General features: G+C 44.1%; 1 protein-coding gene across 1 annotated transcript in view; it reads right to left on the bottom strand.

The window, feature by feature from the left end:
• The window catches only part of LOC109896514 (actin filament-associated protein 1-like), a 131,019-nt gene that overhangs the window by 56,565 nt on the left and 58,421 nt on the right, over window positions 1–16,033 (bottom strand). The window contains 2 exon segments of the mRNA XM_031832554.1: window positions 5,094–5,176; window positions 7,212–7,340. Of these exon segments, the coding sequence (XP_031688414.1) occupies window positions 5,094–5,176; window positions 7,212–7,340 (212 nt within the window).

Raw genomic sequence — 16,033 nt, 5'->3', positions numbered from 1 at the left:
GATTACAGTATATATAGAGAGGGAGAGAGACAGAGAGAGAGAGAGAGAGAGAGATACATTATATATAGAGAGGGAGAGAGAGAGGAGAGAGATACAGTATATATAGAGAGGGAGAGAGAGCGAGAGAGAGAGAGAGATTACAGTATATATAGAGAGGGAGAGAGAGAGAGAGAGAGATACAGTATATATAAGAGGGAGAGAGAGAGAGAGATACAGTATATAGAGAGAGGGAGAGAGAGAGAGATACAGTATATATATAGAGATATAGGGCAGTATATATAGAGAGGGAGAGAGAGACATACCAATTAGGATTTGGCTAAAAATACTTGAATCAGTCATAGAGCCCATTGCCCTTTATGGTTGTGAGGTCTGGGGTCCGCTCACCAACCAAGACTTCACAAAATGGGACAAACACCAAATTGAGACTCTGCACGCAGAATTCTGCAAAAATATCCTCCGTGTACAACGTAGAACACCAAATAATGCATGCAGAGCAGAATTAGGCCGATACCCACTAATTATCAAAATCCAGAAAAGAGCTGTTAAATTCTACAACCACCTAAAAGGAAGCGATTCACAAACCTTCCATAACAAAGCCATCACCTACAGAGAGATGAACCTGGAGAAGAGTCCCCTAAGCAAGCTGGTCCTGGGGCTCTGTTCACAAACACAAACACACACTACAGAGCCCCAGGACAGCAGCACAATTAGACCCAACCAAATCATGAGAAAACAAAAGATAACTACTTAACACATTGGAAAGAATTAACAAAAAAACAGAGCAAACTAGAATGCTATTTGGCCCTACACAGAGAGTACACAGCGGCAGAATACCTGACCACTGTGACTGACCCAAAATTAAGGAAAGCCTTGACTATGTACAGACTCAGTGAGCATAGCCTTGCTATTGAGAAAGGCCGCCGTAGGCAGACATGGCTCTCAAGAGAAGACAGGCTATGTGCTCACTGCCCACAAAATGAGGTGGAAACTGAGCTGCACTTCCTAACCTCCTGCCCAATGTATGACCATATTAGAGAGACATATTTCCCTCAGATTACACAGATCCACAAAGAATTCGAAAACAAATCCAATTTTGAAAAACTCCCATATCTACTGGGTGAAATTCCACAGTGTGCCATCACAGCAGCAAGATTTGTGACCTGTTGCCACGAGAAAAGGGCAACCAGTGAAGAACAAACACCATTGTAAATACAACCCATATTTATGCTTATTTATTTTATCTTGTGTCCTTTAGCCATTTGTACATTGTTAGAACACTGTATATATATATAATATGACATTTGTAATGTCTTTACTGTTTTGAAACTTCTGTATGTGTAATGTTTACTGTTAATTTTTGTTGTTTTTCACTTTATATATTCACTTTGTATGTTGTCTACCTCACTTGCTTTGGCAATGTTAACACATGTTTCCCATGCCAATAAAGCCCTTGAATTGAATTGAATTGAGAGAGAGATACAGTATATATAGAGAGGGAGAGAGAGAGAGATACAGTATATATATAGAGAGGGAGAGAGAGAGAGATACAGTATATATATAGAGAGAGAGAGAGAGAGAGATACAGTATATATAGAGAGGGAGAGAGAGAGAGAGAGAGAGAGAGATACAGTATATATAGAGAGGGAGAGAGAGAGAGAGAGAGAGATACAGTATATATATAGAGAGGGAGAGAGAGAGAGAGAGATACAGTATATATATAGAGAGGGAGAGAGAGAGAGAGAGATACAGTATATATAGAGAGGGAGAGAGAGAGAGAGAGAGATACAGTATATATATATAGAGAGGGAGAGAGAGAGAGAGAGAGATACAGTATATATAGAGAGGGAGAGAGAGAGAGAGAGAGATACAGTATATATAGAGATGGAGAGAGACAGAGAGAAGGAGAGAAACTGCACTCCCGTTTCTCTAGTTTCCTAGGGGAACCATAAAACATGCAACTCTCCTTTGACCTGCAGTCACTGGCAGTGTTCGGGATGCACACACACACACACACACACACACACACACACACACACACACACACACACACACACACACACACACACACACACACACACACACACACACACACACACAGGTGTGTCAGGAGTTGGTAGGTGGCGAGAGTGCAAAACCATATTGAACTCAAAACTACCCTTCTGCTTTATAGTAGACTGTAACATCCTCCAATATGATTGGACGTGACATTCATGGGACAGAGTAATGCATGCGATCTGTGTTGAGCTCATGCAACATGTCTCAAATTGTCCAATCACATGTGGTTGAAGAATGGGGAAAGAATTCCCTTCTCAAGGACAATGAACAAGTTGCGTTGCGATCTGATTGAAGACATTGCATTTCTAGTACAAATCACTACCATGCCCAATCAGTGCATTCGGAAACTATTTCCCTGGACTTTTTCCACATTTTGTTACATTACAGCCTTGTTCTAAAATGGATTAAATGGTTGTGTGACAATATATATATATTTGTTTATGTGTATTATATTTGAGGTTCTTCAAAGTAGCCACCTTTTGCCTTGATGGCATTCTCTCAACCACCTTCATGTGGTACCTGGAATGTCACCTGGAATGGATTTCAATAAACAGGTGTGCCTTGTTAAAAGTTATAATAATACATTTGAGCCAATCAGTTGTGTTGTGACAAGGTAGGGGCGTTATACAGCAGATAGCCCTATTTGGTAAAAGACCAAGTCCATATTATATCAAGAAAAGCTCAAATAAGCAAAGAGAAACGACAGTCCATTATTGCTTTAAGACATGAAGGTCAGTCAAAATCCGGAAAATTTCAAGAACTTTGAAAGTTTCTTCAAGGGCAGTCGCAAAAACTATCAAGCACTGTGATGAAACTGGCTCTCATGAGGACCGCCACAGGAAAGGAAGACCCAGAGTTACCTCTGCTGCAGAGGATAAGTTCATTAGAGTTAACTGCACCTCGGATTGCAGCCCAAATAAATGCTTCAGAGTTCAAGTCACAGACACATCTCAACAACAACTGTTCAGAGGAGACTGCGTGAGTCAGGCCTTCATGGTTGATTTTGCTGTAAAGAAACCACTACTAAAGGACAACACTAATAAGAAGAGACTTGCTTGGGCCAAGAAATATGAGCAATGGACATTAGACTGGTGCAAATCTGTCCTTTGGTTTGATGAGTCCAAATTTTAGATTTTTGGTTCCAAACGCTGTGTCTTTGTGAGACACAGAGTAGGTGAACGGATGATCTCTGCATGTGTGGTTCCCACCGTGAAGCACGGAGGAGGATGGTGTGGGGATGCTTTGCTGGTGACACTGTCTGTGATTTATTTAGAATTCAAGGCACACTTAACCAGCATGGCTTGCACAACATTCTGCAGTGACACGCCATCCCATCTGGTTTGCGCTTAGTGGGACTATCATTTGTTTTTTAGCAGGACAATGACCCAAAACACACCTCCAGACTGCGTAAGGGCTATTTGACCAAGGAGAGTGATGGATTGCTGCATCAGATGACCTGGCCTCCACAATCACCCAACCTCAACCCAATTGAGATGGTTTAGGATGAGTTGGACCGCAGAGTGAAGGAAAGCAGCCAACAAGTGTTCAGCATATGTGGGAACTCCTTCAAGACTGTTGGAAAAGCATTCCTCATGAAGCTGGTTGAGAGAATGCAAAGAGTGTCCAAAGCTGTCATCAAGGCAAAGGGTGGCTACTTTGAAGAATCTCAAATATATTTTATATTTTGATTTAACACTTTTTTGGTTACTACATGATTCCATATGTGTTATTTCATAGTTTTGATTTCTTAACTATTATTCTACATTCTAGAAAATAGCTAAAATTAAGAAAAACCCTTGAATGAATAGGTGAGTCCAAACTTTTGACTGGTACTGTAAGTATTCAGACCCCTTACTCAGTACTATTGTTGAAGCACCTTCGGCAGTGATTACAGCCGATTCTTCTTAGTTAAGACTCCTCAAGCTTGGTACACCTATATTTGTGGAGTTTCTCCCATTCTTCTCTGTAGATCCTCTCAAGCTCTATCAGGCTGGATGGTGAGCATCACTGCACAGCTATTTTCAGGTCTCTACAGAGATGCTCGATCAGGTTCCCAGCTCTTGCTGGGCCACTCAAGGACATTCAGAGGCTTGTCCCGAAGCCACCCCTGCGTTGTCTTGGCTGTGTGCTTAGGGTCATTGTCCTGTTGGAAGGTGAACCTTTGAGGTCCTGAGCGCTCTGGTGCAGGTTTTCATCAAGGCTCTCTGTACTTCGCTTCGTTCATCTTTCACTCAACCCTGACTAGTCTCCCAGTCCCTGCCACTGAAAAACATCCCCACAGCATGATGCTGCTACCACCATGCTTCACCGTAGGGTTGGTGCCAGGTTTCCTCCAGAAGTGACGTTTGGCATTCAAGCCAAAGAGTTCAATCTTGGTTTCATCAGACCAAATAATCTTGTTTCTCATGGTCTGAGAGTCCTTTAGCTGCCTTTTGGAAAACTCCAATTGGGCTGTCATGAGCCTTCTTCCATTTAAGAATGATATAAGTCACTGTGTTCTTGGGGACCTTCAATGCTGCCAAATGTTTTTGTTTTGGTACCCTTACCCAGATCTGTGCCTCGACACAATCCTGTCTCAGAGCTCTACGCACAATTCCTTCGACCTCATGACTTTTGCTCTGACATGCACTGTCAACTGTGGGACCTTATATAGACAGGTGTGTGCCTTTCCAAATCATGTCCAATCAATTACATTTACCACAGGTGGACTCCAATCAAGTTGTAGAAACATCTCAAGGATGATCAATGGAAACAGGATGCACCTGAGCTCAATTTTGAATCTGATAGCAAAGGGTCTGAATAATAATTGTAAATAAGGTATTTCTGTTTTTTATAGTTAATAAAATGTGCAAAAATATTCACTTTGTCATTATAGGGTAGTGTGTGTAGATGTTTTATTTAATCCATTTTAGAATAAGGTAAAAAATCTAATAAAAAGTCAAGGGGTCTGAATACTTCCCGAATGCACCGTATGTGATGTAAAGGTTGTGATGTCATAGGTCAGAGAGAGAGCGCGATGGTGTGTGAGGTGGTCTTACGAGCCAGGGGTGTGGGATCTCAGGGAGTGGCATCTGAGGGGGTGCAGAAAGGCTGCTGTGGTCCTCTGACTTGAACGAGGGCTCTGAGAGAGGAAGACAGAGAGATCGAATTACAATCAACTAACATAAAATGCAATGGCATGGATTAGGTATGATGATAATGGTAATGAGGTAGAGTATGTGGATTGAGGGTATGAAATGGCTGTTGGTCCGGGTGAGAGTGGAGTGAGATTGTGTAAAGGTTGTGTGATGGTGAAGGTTGTGGTCTTTAATGTTGAGGGTCGTGTGGAAGATGTATGAGATGTGAGATTGTGTAAAGGTTGTGTGACGGTGAAGGTTGTGGTCTTTAATGTTGAGGGTCGTGTGGAAGATGTAGGAGATGTGAGATTGTGTAAAGGTTGTATGATGGTGAAGGTTGTGGTCTTTAATGTTGAGGGTCGTGTGGAAGATGTAGGAGATGTGAGATTGTGTAAAAGTTGTGTGATGGTGAAGGTTGTGGTCTTTAATGTTGAGGGTCATGTGGAAGATGTAGGAGATGTGAGACTGTGTAAAGGTTGTGTGATGGTGAAGGTTGTGGTCTTTAATGTTGAGGGTCGTGTGGAAGATGTAGGAGATGTGAGATTGTGTAAAGGTTGTGTGATGGTGAAGGTTGTGGTCTTTAATGTTGAGGGTCGTGTGGAAGATGTAGGAGATGTGAGATTGTGTAAAGGTTGTGTGATGGTGAAGGTTGTGGTCTTTAATGTTGAGGGTCGTGTGGAAGATGTAGGAGATGTGAGATTGTGTAAAGGTTGTATGATGGTGAAGGTTGTGGTCTTTAATGTTGAGGATCGTGTGGAAGATGTAGGAGATGTGAGATTGTGTAAAGGTTGTATGATGGTGAAGGTTGTGGTCTTTAATGTTGAGGGTCGTGTGGAAGATGTAGGAGATGTGAGATTGTGTAAAGGTTGTATGATGGTGAAGGTTGTGGTCTTTAATGTTGAGGATCGTGTGGAAGAGGTAGGAGATGTGAGATTGTGTAAAGGTTGTGTGATGGTGAAGGTTGTGGTCTTTAATGTTGAGGATCGTGTGGAAGATGTAGGAGATGTGAGATTGTGTAAAGGTTGTGTGATGGTGAAGGTTGTGGTCTTTAATGTTGAGGGTCGTGTGGAAGATGTAGGAGATGTGAGATTGTGTAAAGGTTGTATGATGGTGAAGGTTGTGGTCTTTAATGTTGAGGGTCATGTGGAAGATGTAGGAGATGTGAGACTGTGTAAAGGTTGTGTGATGGTGAAGGTTGTGGTCTTTAATGTTGAGGGTCGTGTGGAAGATGTAGGAGATGTGAGATTGTGTAAAGGTTGTGTGATGGTGAAGGTTGTGGTCTTTAATGTTGAGGGTCGTGTGGAAGATGTAGGAGATGTGAGAGTGTGTAAAGGTTGTGTGATGGTGAAGGTTGTGGTCTTTAATGTTGAGGGTCGTGTTGAAGATGTAGGAGATGTGAGATTGTGTAAAGGTTGTGTGATGGTGAAGGTTGTGGTCTTTAATGTTGAGGGTCGTGTGGAAGATGTAGGAGATGTGAGATTGTGTAAAGGTTGTGTGATGGTGAAGGTTGTGGTCTTTAATGTTGAGGGTCGTGTGGAAGATGTAGGAGATGTGAGATTGTGTAAAGGTTGTGTGATGGTGAAGGTTGTGGTCTTTAATGTTGAGGGTCGTGTGGAAGATGTAGGAGATGTGAGATTGTGTAAAGGTTGTGTGATGGTGAAGGTTGTGGTCTTTAATGTTGAGGGTCGTGTGGAAGATGTAGGAGATGTGAGACTGTGTAAAGGTTGTATGCAAGATAATGTTACAGTCACTTTATCCCTACCTACAGTATATGTACATACTGTGTGTACCTCAACTACCTCGTACCACTGCACATTGACTCAGTACTGGCACCTCGTGTGTACAGCCAAATTATTATTATCGTTACTCATTGTGGATTTATTCCTTGTGTTATTATTATTATTTTACTATTGACTATATTATTATTTTCTCTCTACATTCTTTGGGAACGGTCCTGTAAGTAAGCGTCTCACTGTCAGCCTGTTGTTTACGAAGCATGCGACAGATACCATTGTATTTGATAATAGCTGCGGTTGTAACCTTTAGCATTGAGGACCCTGTGAAGGATGTTGGAGATGAGCATCTTCTTCTCCCTGACCCCAGCACTCAGATACTCCCTGTCCAGCAGGTCCAGGAACAGACGCAGCTCACACACCAACTCCTCCATGGCTGCAAAGAGACAAAAAAAAAAAAAACACAGTGTTAGAATGTAGACATCATCAGGGGTTGATGGCAATGTCTTAGTTATGGATAAGTTATGTGTATGAATGACATCATTGAGTTCAACAATAATGGCAATACAGCTACAACAGCCTCCTTCCTGTCTGAGGAAACAGAAGAACACCTCAGTTGTTATGCAGAAACCTTCTGTAAGACATTCACAGGGTTAAGATACAGATGGAAGGGTAAACCCAGTGTTAGATACAGATGGAAGGGTAAACCCAGTGTTAGATACAGATGGAAGGGTAAACACAGGGTTAGATACAGATGGAAATGTAAACCCAGTGTTAGATACAGATGGAAGGGTAAACCCAGGGTTAGATACAGATGGAAATGTAAACCCAGGGTTAGATACAGATGGAAATGTAAACCCAGGATTAGATACAGATGGAAAGGTAAACCCAGGATTAAATACAGATGGAAAGGTAAACCCAGGCTGGTACAACACCTGAGGAATCTCCCTCCCTGCTGTCAACGCTGATTTATAGCTCTGGGAAAATACACCTTCACCCCTCTTCATACAGCAACAAAACAATAGGCACAGCCCATATAAATGCATAGCTGAAGGTTTAGGTAAGGGTGTGTGTGTGTGTGTGTGTGTGTGTGTGTGTGTGTGTGTGTGTGTGTGTGTGTGTGTGTGTGGGTGTGTGTGTGTGTGTGTATATCTCTCTCACTGGGAGTGAAAAAAGGGTATGGTTCTCTCAGGAAATGTTACGGATCGCTTCACATTGAGTTTGTAGGGGTGCTATGAGGGTGTTATGCGCTGCACATCAATACAGAACCAGGCTGTAGATAAAAAACACCCCTATATCTTCCATAGTTCAGCCCTTTGAGTTCCAGTAGAGCCCGTCATAAACATGAGATTATGTATTTGCTGAGGTTGGCAGGTACAGTCTCCGCTGTTGACATGACCTTACAAGTTGTAGTTGGTTAGCTCATCATATAATCATAGGTCCTATCTGTGGTTAGTTCTGCAGAGAATTCACCAGAACCCCACGAAGACAAGAAACACAAAACACACACACTCATGATGGAACTATCTGTATCGTCTACGACCTGCAACATCAGAATTCTTCACAGACAATGCCGGTGTATTTTGGATGATTCCATTAAATCAGTTTAGTTAAGGAACTATAGGGGAGGTATATTTTGATACACACACACACACACACACACACACACATACACAACAGTATGTGGACACCCCTTCAAATGTATGCCCCCGTGCATAAAGCGAGGTCCATACAGAAATCGGTGTGGAAGAACTTGACTGTCCTGCACAGAGCCCTGACCTCAACCCCATCGAACACCTTTGGGATGAACTGGAACGTCGACTGTGCACCAGGGCTAATCGCCCTACATCAGTGCCCAACCTCTATAATGCTCTTGTGGCTTAATGGAAGCAAGTCCCAGCAGCAATGTTCCAACATCTAGTGGAAAGCCTTCCCAGAAGAGAGGAGGCTGTTATAGCAGCAAAGGGGGGGGGGGTCAATTCCATATTAATACCCATGATTTTGGAATGAAATGTTAGACAAGCAGGTGTCCACATACTTTTGGTCATGTAGTGTACTATTGAGTTATGCATTATTTCATTAGGTCCAGGACGACACCAGTATCGCAATATTTTCCCCATAACAAAAATAAAAAGACGCAGACCAACCTGCTGTATGACCAATAATGTCTGTTAGAGCTTAGAAAATACATGTGACTCCAGATGACAACATAATGATCTTTGTTTCTAACATTTAGGGCTGTTTTCCTAAAGTAAAATCTGCTTTGTGTTTTGTTTCCTTGCCACAAAACCAACGAGTATTTGCAATACTGGTATCGTCCCGGCCCTGTATGTCATAGTAAATTATAACGTAACTATAGGCAACCTGACGGACAGCCAATGAAACGCTTCGGAATGTTCTTAGCACAACAGCACATAGTGTTTTGGGCATAGTCTCAATTCACAAAAGTACAGTACGCATTGTTTTTGCCAGACACCTGCAATGATATATTATCTAGTCGGCCCTGTAAAAGCCTGAAGGACCCCCTTGGCTTCAATGAATGATAGTGATGTACAGTTTGAGGAAGGTGGCCCAAACTTTTGATCAGTTGTCTGGCATGAAGATTGGTGCATACCGTTGTCTTGGATGGAGATTGGTGCATACCGTTGTCTGGCATGGAGATTGGGGCATACCGTTGTCTTGGATGGAGATTGGTGCATACCGCTGTCTGGCATGGAGATTGGTGCATACCGTTGTCTGGCATGGAGATTGGTGCATACCGCTGTCTGGCATGGAGGTTGGTGCATACCGCTGTCTGGCATGGAGATTGGTGCATACCGCTGTCTGGCATGGGGATTGGTGCATACCGTTGTCTGGCTTGGAGATTGGTGCATACCGCTGTCTGGCATGGGGATTGGTGCATACCGTTGTCTGGCATGGGGATTGGTGCATACCGTTGTCTGGCTTGAAGATTGGTGCATATCGTTGTCTGGCATGGAGATTGGTGCATACCGCTGTCTGGCATGGAGATTGGTGCATACCGTTGTCTGGCATGGGGATTGGTGCATACCGTTGTCTGGCTTGGAGATTGGTGCATATCGTTGTCTGGGAGAGACATTTGATTTAATTTGACATTTATGAGGTTAAAACACACGCCCATATTTCACTCTGAGCCACGGACAATACTGGGAGTCTCTCCCTCTCTCGATACAAAGAGCAACTTTCACACATTCCTGTTTTAATCGTATTATCCTATGAGAGAGGTAGAGGCCAGGAGGGAGAGAGAGGGAGAGACCAGGGGGGGGAGGTAGAGTCCAGGGGGGGAGAGAGGTAGAGGCCAGGGAGGAGAGAGAGGTAGAGACCAGGGGGGAGAGAGAGGTAGAGCCCAGGGGGGAGAGGGAGGTAGAGGCCAGGAGGGAGAGAGAGGTAGAGGCCAGGAGGGAGAGAGAGGTAGAGGACTGGGGGCGAGAGAGGGATATAGAGGGGGGAGACAAAGACAGACAGACAGAGAGAGAGAGAGGAGAGAAGGAGAGAGAGAGTCATAGGGCATAACCTAGGACTAAACAAGCACCTCAATATCAGGCTAAAATAGTCGTTGGTTACTTTCTGCCCTTTAGAAACAGATTTTTGATAATTTTTCCAAACACCAGACCAACTATTAGTCATGCTGGACAACGTCATTACAGCAGTCTTGGACCAGTTGTGTAAATGGCAACAACAACAAAAGAAGTGCATGACAGCATACATGGGTCCCAGCCTGTCTTACTGAACACGTGTTGTAGCCAGGAGTCTTCAGAGTTTTCTATTGTATTGGTGAGCTCATGCCTTTGGATAGAGAAAGACTGAATGGTTTAGCCGACTTCCAACAGGGGTGGTCAAAACGCGTGTTAGGGGAGCAACAATATGCATTAAAATCCCAGATGGCTTCAGGGAATTAGAAGTAGGTGGTGTGGAGTGAAGAGGACCACCCTCAAACAATCCTTTAGGGCTATGAACTAAAACAGTAAACCACGCAAACAAACCACCCACTCACTCCCTCGCTCCCCCTCTCTCTCCCTCGCTCCCATCTCCCCCTCTCTCTCCCCCTCTCTCGCTCACGCCCCCATCCCCCTCTCTTCCTCCCTCCCTCACCCCCCCTCTCTCTCCCTCGCCCACCCCCCGCCCCCCCTCTCCCTCCCTCACCCCCCCTCTCTCTCCCTCCCTCACCCCCCCCCCCCCTCTCTCCCTCCCTCACCCCCCCTCTCTCTTTCTCCCCCTCTCTTGCCAACACAGCACTCTACACTAACACAACTCCCCATGTCAACAGGCTCCGATGCCAAAAGATAGCTTCTGGCTGGGCCTTCCAGAAACACTAAACCCCCTCTTGAGTCAAGATGTGAACACACCTAGAACCTACAGGAGAATGTCTCAGTTCGGGGGGCAGTCAGTCATGATTCTTGGAACAAGCAAGAGAGGTAAAGGGTTGTGAAGAAGATCACGGGGGCCAGAGGGTTGACATGTTAGCGTCTAGGTGAACATGTTAGCGTCTAGGTGAACATGTTAGCGTCTAGGTGAACATGTTTGCGTCTAGGTGAACATGTTAGCGTCTAGGTGAACATGTTTGCGTCTAGGTGTTGGGTTCCAGGTGAACGTGTTGGGTTCCAGGTGAACGTGTTGGGTTCCAGGTGAACGTGTTGGGTTCCAGGTGAACGTGTTTGGTTCCAGGTGAACGTGTTTGGTTCCAGGTGAACGTGTTGGGTTCCAGGTGAACATGTTCGGTTCCAGGTGAACGTGTTCGGTTCCAGGTGAACGTGTTCGGTTCCAGGTGAACATGTTCGGTTCCAGGTGAACGTGTTTGGGTCTAGGTGAACATGTTCGGTTCCAGGTGAACGTGTTTGCGTCTAGGTGTTCGGTTCCAGGTGAACGTGTTGGGTTCCAGGTGAACGTGTTGGGTTCCAGGTCAACGTGTTCGGTTCCAGGTCAACGTGTTCGGTTCCAGGTGAACGTGTTCGGTTCCAGGTGAACGTGTTCGGTTCCAGGTCAATGTGTTCGGTTCCAGGTGAACGTGTTCGGTTCCAGGTCAACGTGTTCGGTTCCAGGTGAACATGTTCGGTTCCAGGTGAACGTGTTTGGGTCTAGTGAACATGTTTTCGGACAAGGTCTTGTTTGGGCCTAGATCTACAGTTGAACTTGAGACCGTCTACTTTCACTGACATAAACACCAGTCTTCTTTTTAAAATGAAATGTTGCAGTGCCCTAATTTAAAATGGACTGACTGTATACACCCGCCCACCATACTTTCTTTAGTGTGTGTCTGTCTATCAGTTGTTTGTGTGATGTCTGACAGGTCCTTAAACACTGCTCTACCTTCTCCTGTGACTTTGATGATAGGCCCTAGGCGGTGTGGGTATGTTTAAGAGCTGGTCCTGACTTGAAAGGCTGTCACGTCCCCAGACTAAACACAACAGACGTGTGTGCTACAGACAGACACCATTTATAAATAAGAGACAGAGAGAGACTGATAAATGCACAAATACACACCCACAAACTCAGGGCAAGAAAATAAATCTGATGTTTTTATCTCTCACCTTAGAGACGGCATTTCCCATAACAACGTGTCACTACTTTATTAAGACACACTAAGTGATAGGCAACCTACCTACAGATGTAGGATCTTAATTTGACCACCATGTTGTTTCAGGATATGTCCTGCACATCAGCAAAAGCAAACTTGTAGTATTCAAGGTTCTAAAAATGTCCATTCATAATAATCCACACAATAATTCACATGTTCTGTTACTGCAGGATTATTTTCCTATTGTGAGAAAGTGGTCAAATGAAAAGACCCTACATCTGTATGCACAACTCAACGAAACCCCTCAAAGCACAGGAAGAACAGACAGAGAGAGCACCATCATCATCCATCCTGTAACCAGTCTCTAATAGGTACTACAACTACTAATCTAAACCATATATCATGTAGGTTAGATCATAAAGGTTATGTAATCTGACAAATCTGTTTGAGAAACCTGAGCCAAGCTTCTGAGGGAGCACTGGCGTTCTTGGCTCATTTCAAAGTACCAAGCAGTAGTCTGCTGCTCCACTTTGATGTACGATGATGGATCCCGCCCGGACTCCATGTGTTGACTGAGCTAATGGGCATGAGATACTCCAGACCTGGACCAATGACAGGCTGTTTATATGTGCACTGCACCCATGACCCACTAGACATAGTTTGTGTGCAGTGCAGGTAGGCTTGAGTTCACTATGCCATAGAACGTCAATCTCAATCAGCTAATGCTGTATATAAAGTGTAATTGTGGGATATAGGGTACGACCACATAATATGTTGCTTTGTGGGAAGAATGTTGCACTTGGACGGTGGTGACGTTAATTGGCGTGGTTTATGGTCTGGCATCATCATGGTTACCCCCCTCGCGCCCGTCGCCACCACACAACAGGGCATCGCTGGCTCCTTATTTTCAACCCCAACACACACAAACACGACAGCCTGGCTCTTCCAGATTTTTTTAAATATATTTTTTTTACCTTTATTTAACCAGGCAAGTCAGTTAAGAACAAATTCTTATTTTCAATGACAGCCTGGGAACAGTGGGTTAACTGCCTGTTCAGGGGCAGAAAGACAGATTTGTACCTTGTCAGCTCGGGGGTTTGAACTCGCAACCTTCCGGTTACTAGTCACACGCTCTAACCACTAGGCTACCCTGCCGCCCCAGATGACCCCCCCCACCCTTCTCCTTCTGCCCTGGGCCCGGTTTCCCAAAAGCATCTTAAGGCTAAGTTCATCGTTAGAACCTTCATAGGAGCATCATTAAATCTCCACGCTGCTTCCCAAACCATCATTTTTAACGTTGCACTTGAAAACACTCGTAATATAACCCGTGCCCCAGGCCACTCGTAGATCAGCTAAGTGTGTCGTTAGATGCCTTTTTTTGCCCTCCCGCGTCACTTTATACACAGAAGATCCCCGCTAAACAGAATCACATAGTTTATCCGTCTCTCTGTTATCACTGATAAATTCAGAACAAAGTTGACTAGAAATACAAAGTTACCAGTGTCTTTGCAATTGATACAAACACGCAATGTAGGCTATAAAAATATGCTTTAAATGAAAAACCAGAGAAGACTGCATTAAAATCTAAAACGGTAGCCCTGTTCCAATCATATTGAAATAAATGTGATGTTCCATCAATTGAGTTCTATTTTTCTACTTGTTTTTCTTTCACCTTTATTTAACCAGGTAGGCCAGTTGAGAACACCTTTATTTAACCAGGTAGGCCAGTTGAGAACACCTTTATTTAACCAGGTAGGCCAGTTGAGAACACCTTTATTTAACCAGGTAGGCCAGTTGAGAACACCTTTATTTAACGAGGTAGGCCAGTTGAGAACACCTTTATTTAACCAGGTAGGCTAGTTGAGAACACCTTTATTTAACCAGGTAGGCCAGTTGAGAACACCTTTATTTAACCAGGTAGGCTAGTTGAGAACACCTTTATTTAACCAGGTAGGCCAGTTGAGAACACCTTTATTTAACGAGGTAGGCCAGTTGAGAACACCTTTATTTAACCAGGTAGGCTAGTTGAGAACAAGTTCTCATTTACACCTGTGACCTGGCCAAGATAAAGCAAAGCAGTGCGACACAAACAACAACACAGAGTTACACATGGAGTAAACAAACGTACAGTCAATAACACAATAGCAAAGTCTATATACAGTGTGTGTAAATGTAATAAGATTAGGGAGGTAAGGCAATAAATAGGGCATAGTGGCAAAATAATTACAATTTAGCAATTCAACACTGGAGTGATAGATGTGCAGAATATGAATGTGCAAGTAGAGATACTGGGGTGCAAAGGAGCAAAATAAATAACAATATGGGCAGGAGGTAGTTGGGTGGACTATTTACAGATGGGCTATGTACAGGTGCAGTGATCTGTAAGCTGCTCTGACAACTGGTGCTTAAAGTTTGTAAGGGACATATGAGTCTCCAGTTTCAGTGATTTTTGCAGTTCGTTCCAGTCATTGGCAGCAGAGAACCGGAAGGAAAGGATGCCAAAGGAGGAATTTGCTTTGGGGGTGACCAGTGAAATATACCTGCTGGAGCATGTGCTACGGGTGGGTGCTGCTATGATGACCAGTGAGCTGAGATAAGGCGGGGCTTACCTAACAAAGACTTATAGATGACATGGAGCCAGTGGGTTTGGCGACGAATATGAAGCGAGGGCCAGCCAACGAGAGCATACAGGTCGCAGTGGTGGGTAGTATATGGGGCTTTGGTGACAAAACAGATGGCACTGTGATAGACTACATCCAATTTGCTGAGTAGAGTGTTGGAGGCTATTCTGTAAATGACATCGCCGAAGTTAAGGATCGGTAGGATAGTCATTTTTATGAGGGTATGTTTGGCAGCATGAGTGAAGGATGCTTTGTTGCGAAATAGGAAGCTGATTCTAGATGTAATTTTGGATTGGAGATGCTTAATGTGAGTCTGGAAGGAGAGTTTACAGTCTAACCAGACACCTAGGTATTTGTAGTTGTCCACATATTCTAAGTCAGAACCGTCCAGAGTAGTGATGCTAGACGGGTGGGCAGGTAGGGGCAGCGATAGGTTGAATAGCATGCATTTAGTTTTCCTTGCATTTAAGAGCAGTTGGACGCCAAGGAAGGAGAGTTGTATGGCATTGAAGCTCGTCTGGAGGTTTGTTAACACAGTGTCCAAAGAAGGGCCAGAAGTATACAGAATGGTGTCGTCTGTGTAGAGGTGGATCAGAGAATCACCAGCAGCAAGAGCGACATCATTGATGTATACAGAGAAGAGAGTCAGCCCGAGGATTGAACCCTGTGGCACCCCCATAGAGACTGTCAGAGGACCGGACAACAGGCCCTCCGATTTGACACACTGAACTCTGTCCGAGAAGTAATTGGTAAACCAGGCGAGGCATTCATTTGAGAAACCAATGCTGTTGAGTCTGCCGATAAGAATGCGGTGATTGACAGAGTTGAAATCCTTGGCCAGGTCGATGAATACAGCTGCACAGTATTATATTTTATCAATGATGGTTATAATATCGTTTAGGACCTTGAGCGTGGCTGAGGTGCATTGTTGGTTAGTGTCTGTAATTTGTCTCAATATATTTCATGATGCGTCGC

This window comes from Oncorhynchus kisutch, linkage group LG9 (genome assembly GCF_002021735.2).
Source record: "Oncorhynchus kisutch isolate 150728-3 linkage group LG9, Okis_V2, whole genome shotgun sequence".
Lineage (NCBI taxonomy): Eukaryota > Metazoa > Chordata > Actinopteri > Salmoniformes > Salmonidae > Oncorhynchus > Oncorhynchus kisutch.
The sequence above is the reverse complement of the archived record's forward strand: the minus strand, read 5'-3'. Positions and strand labels throughout refer to the sequence as shown.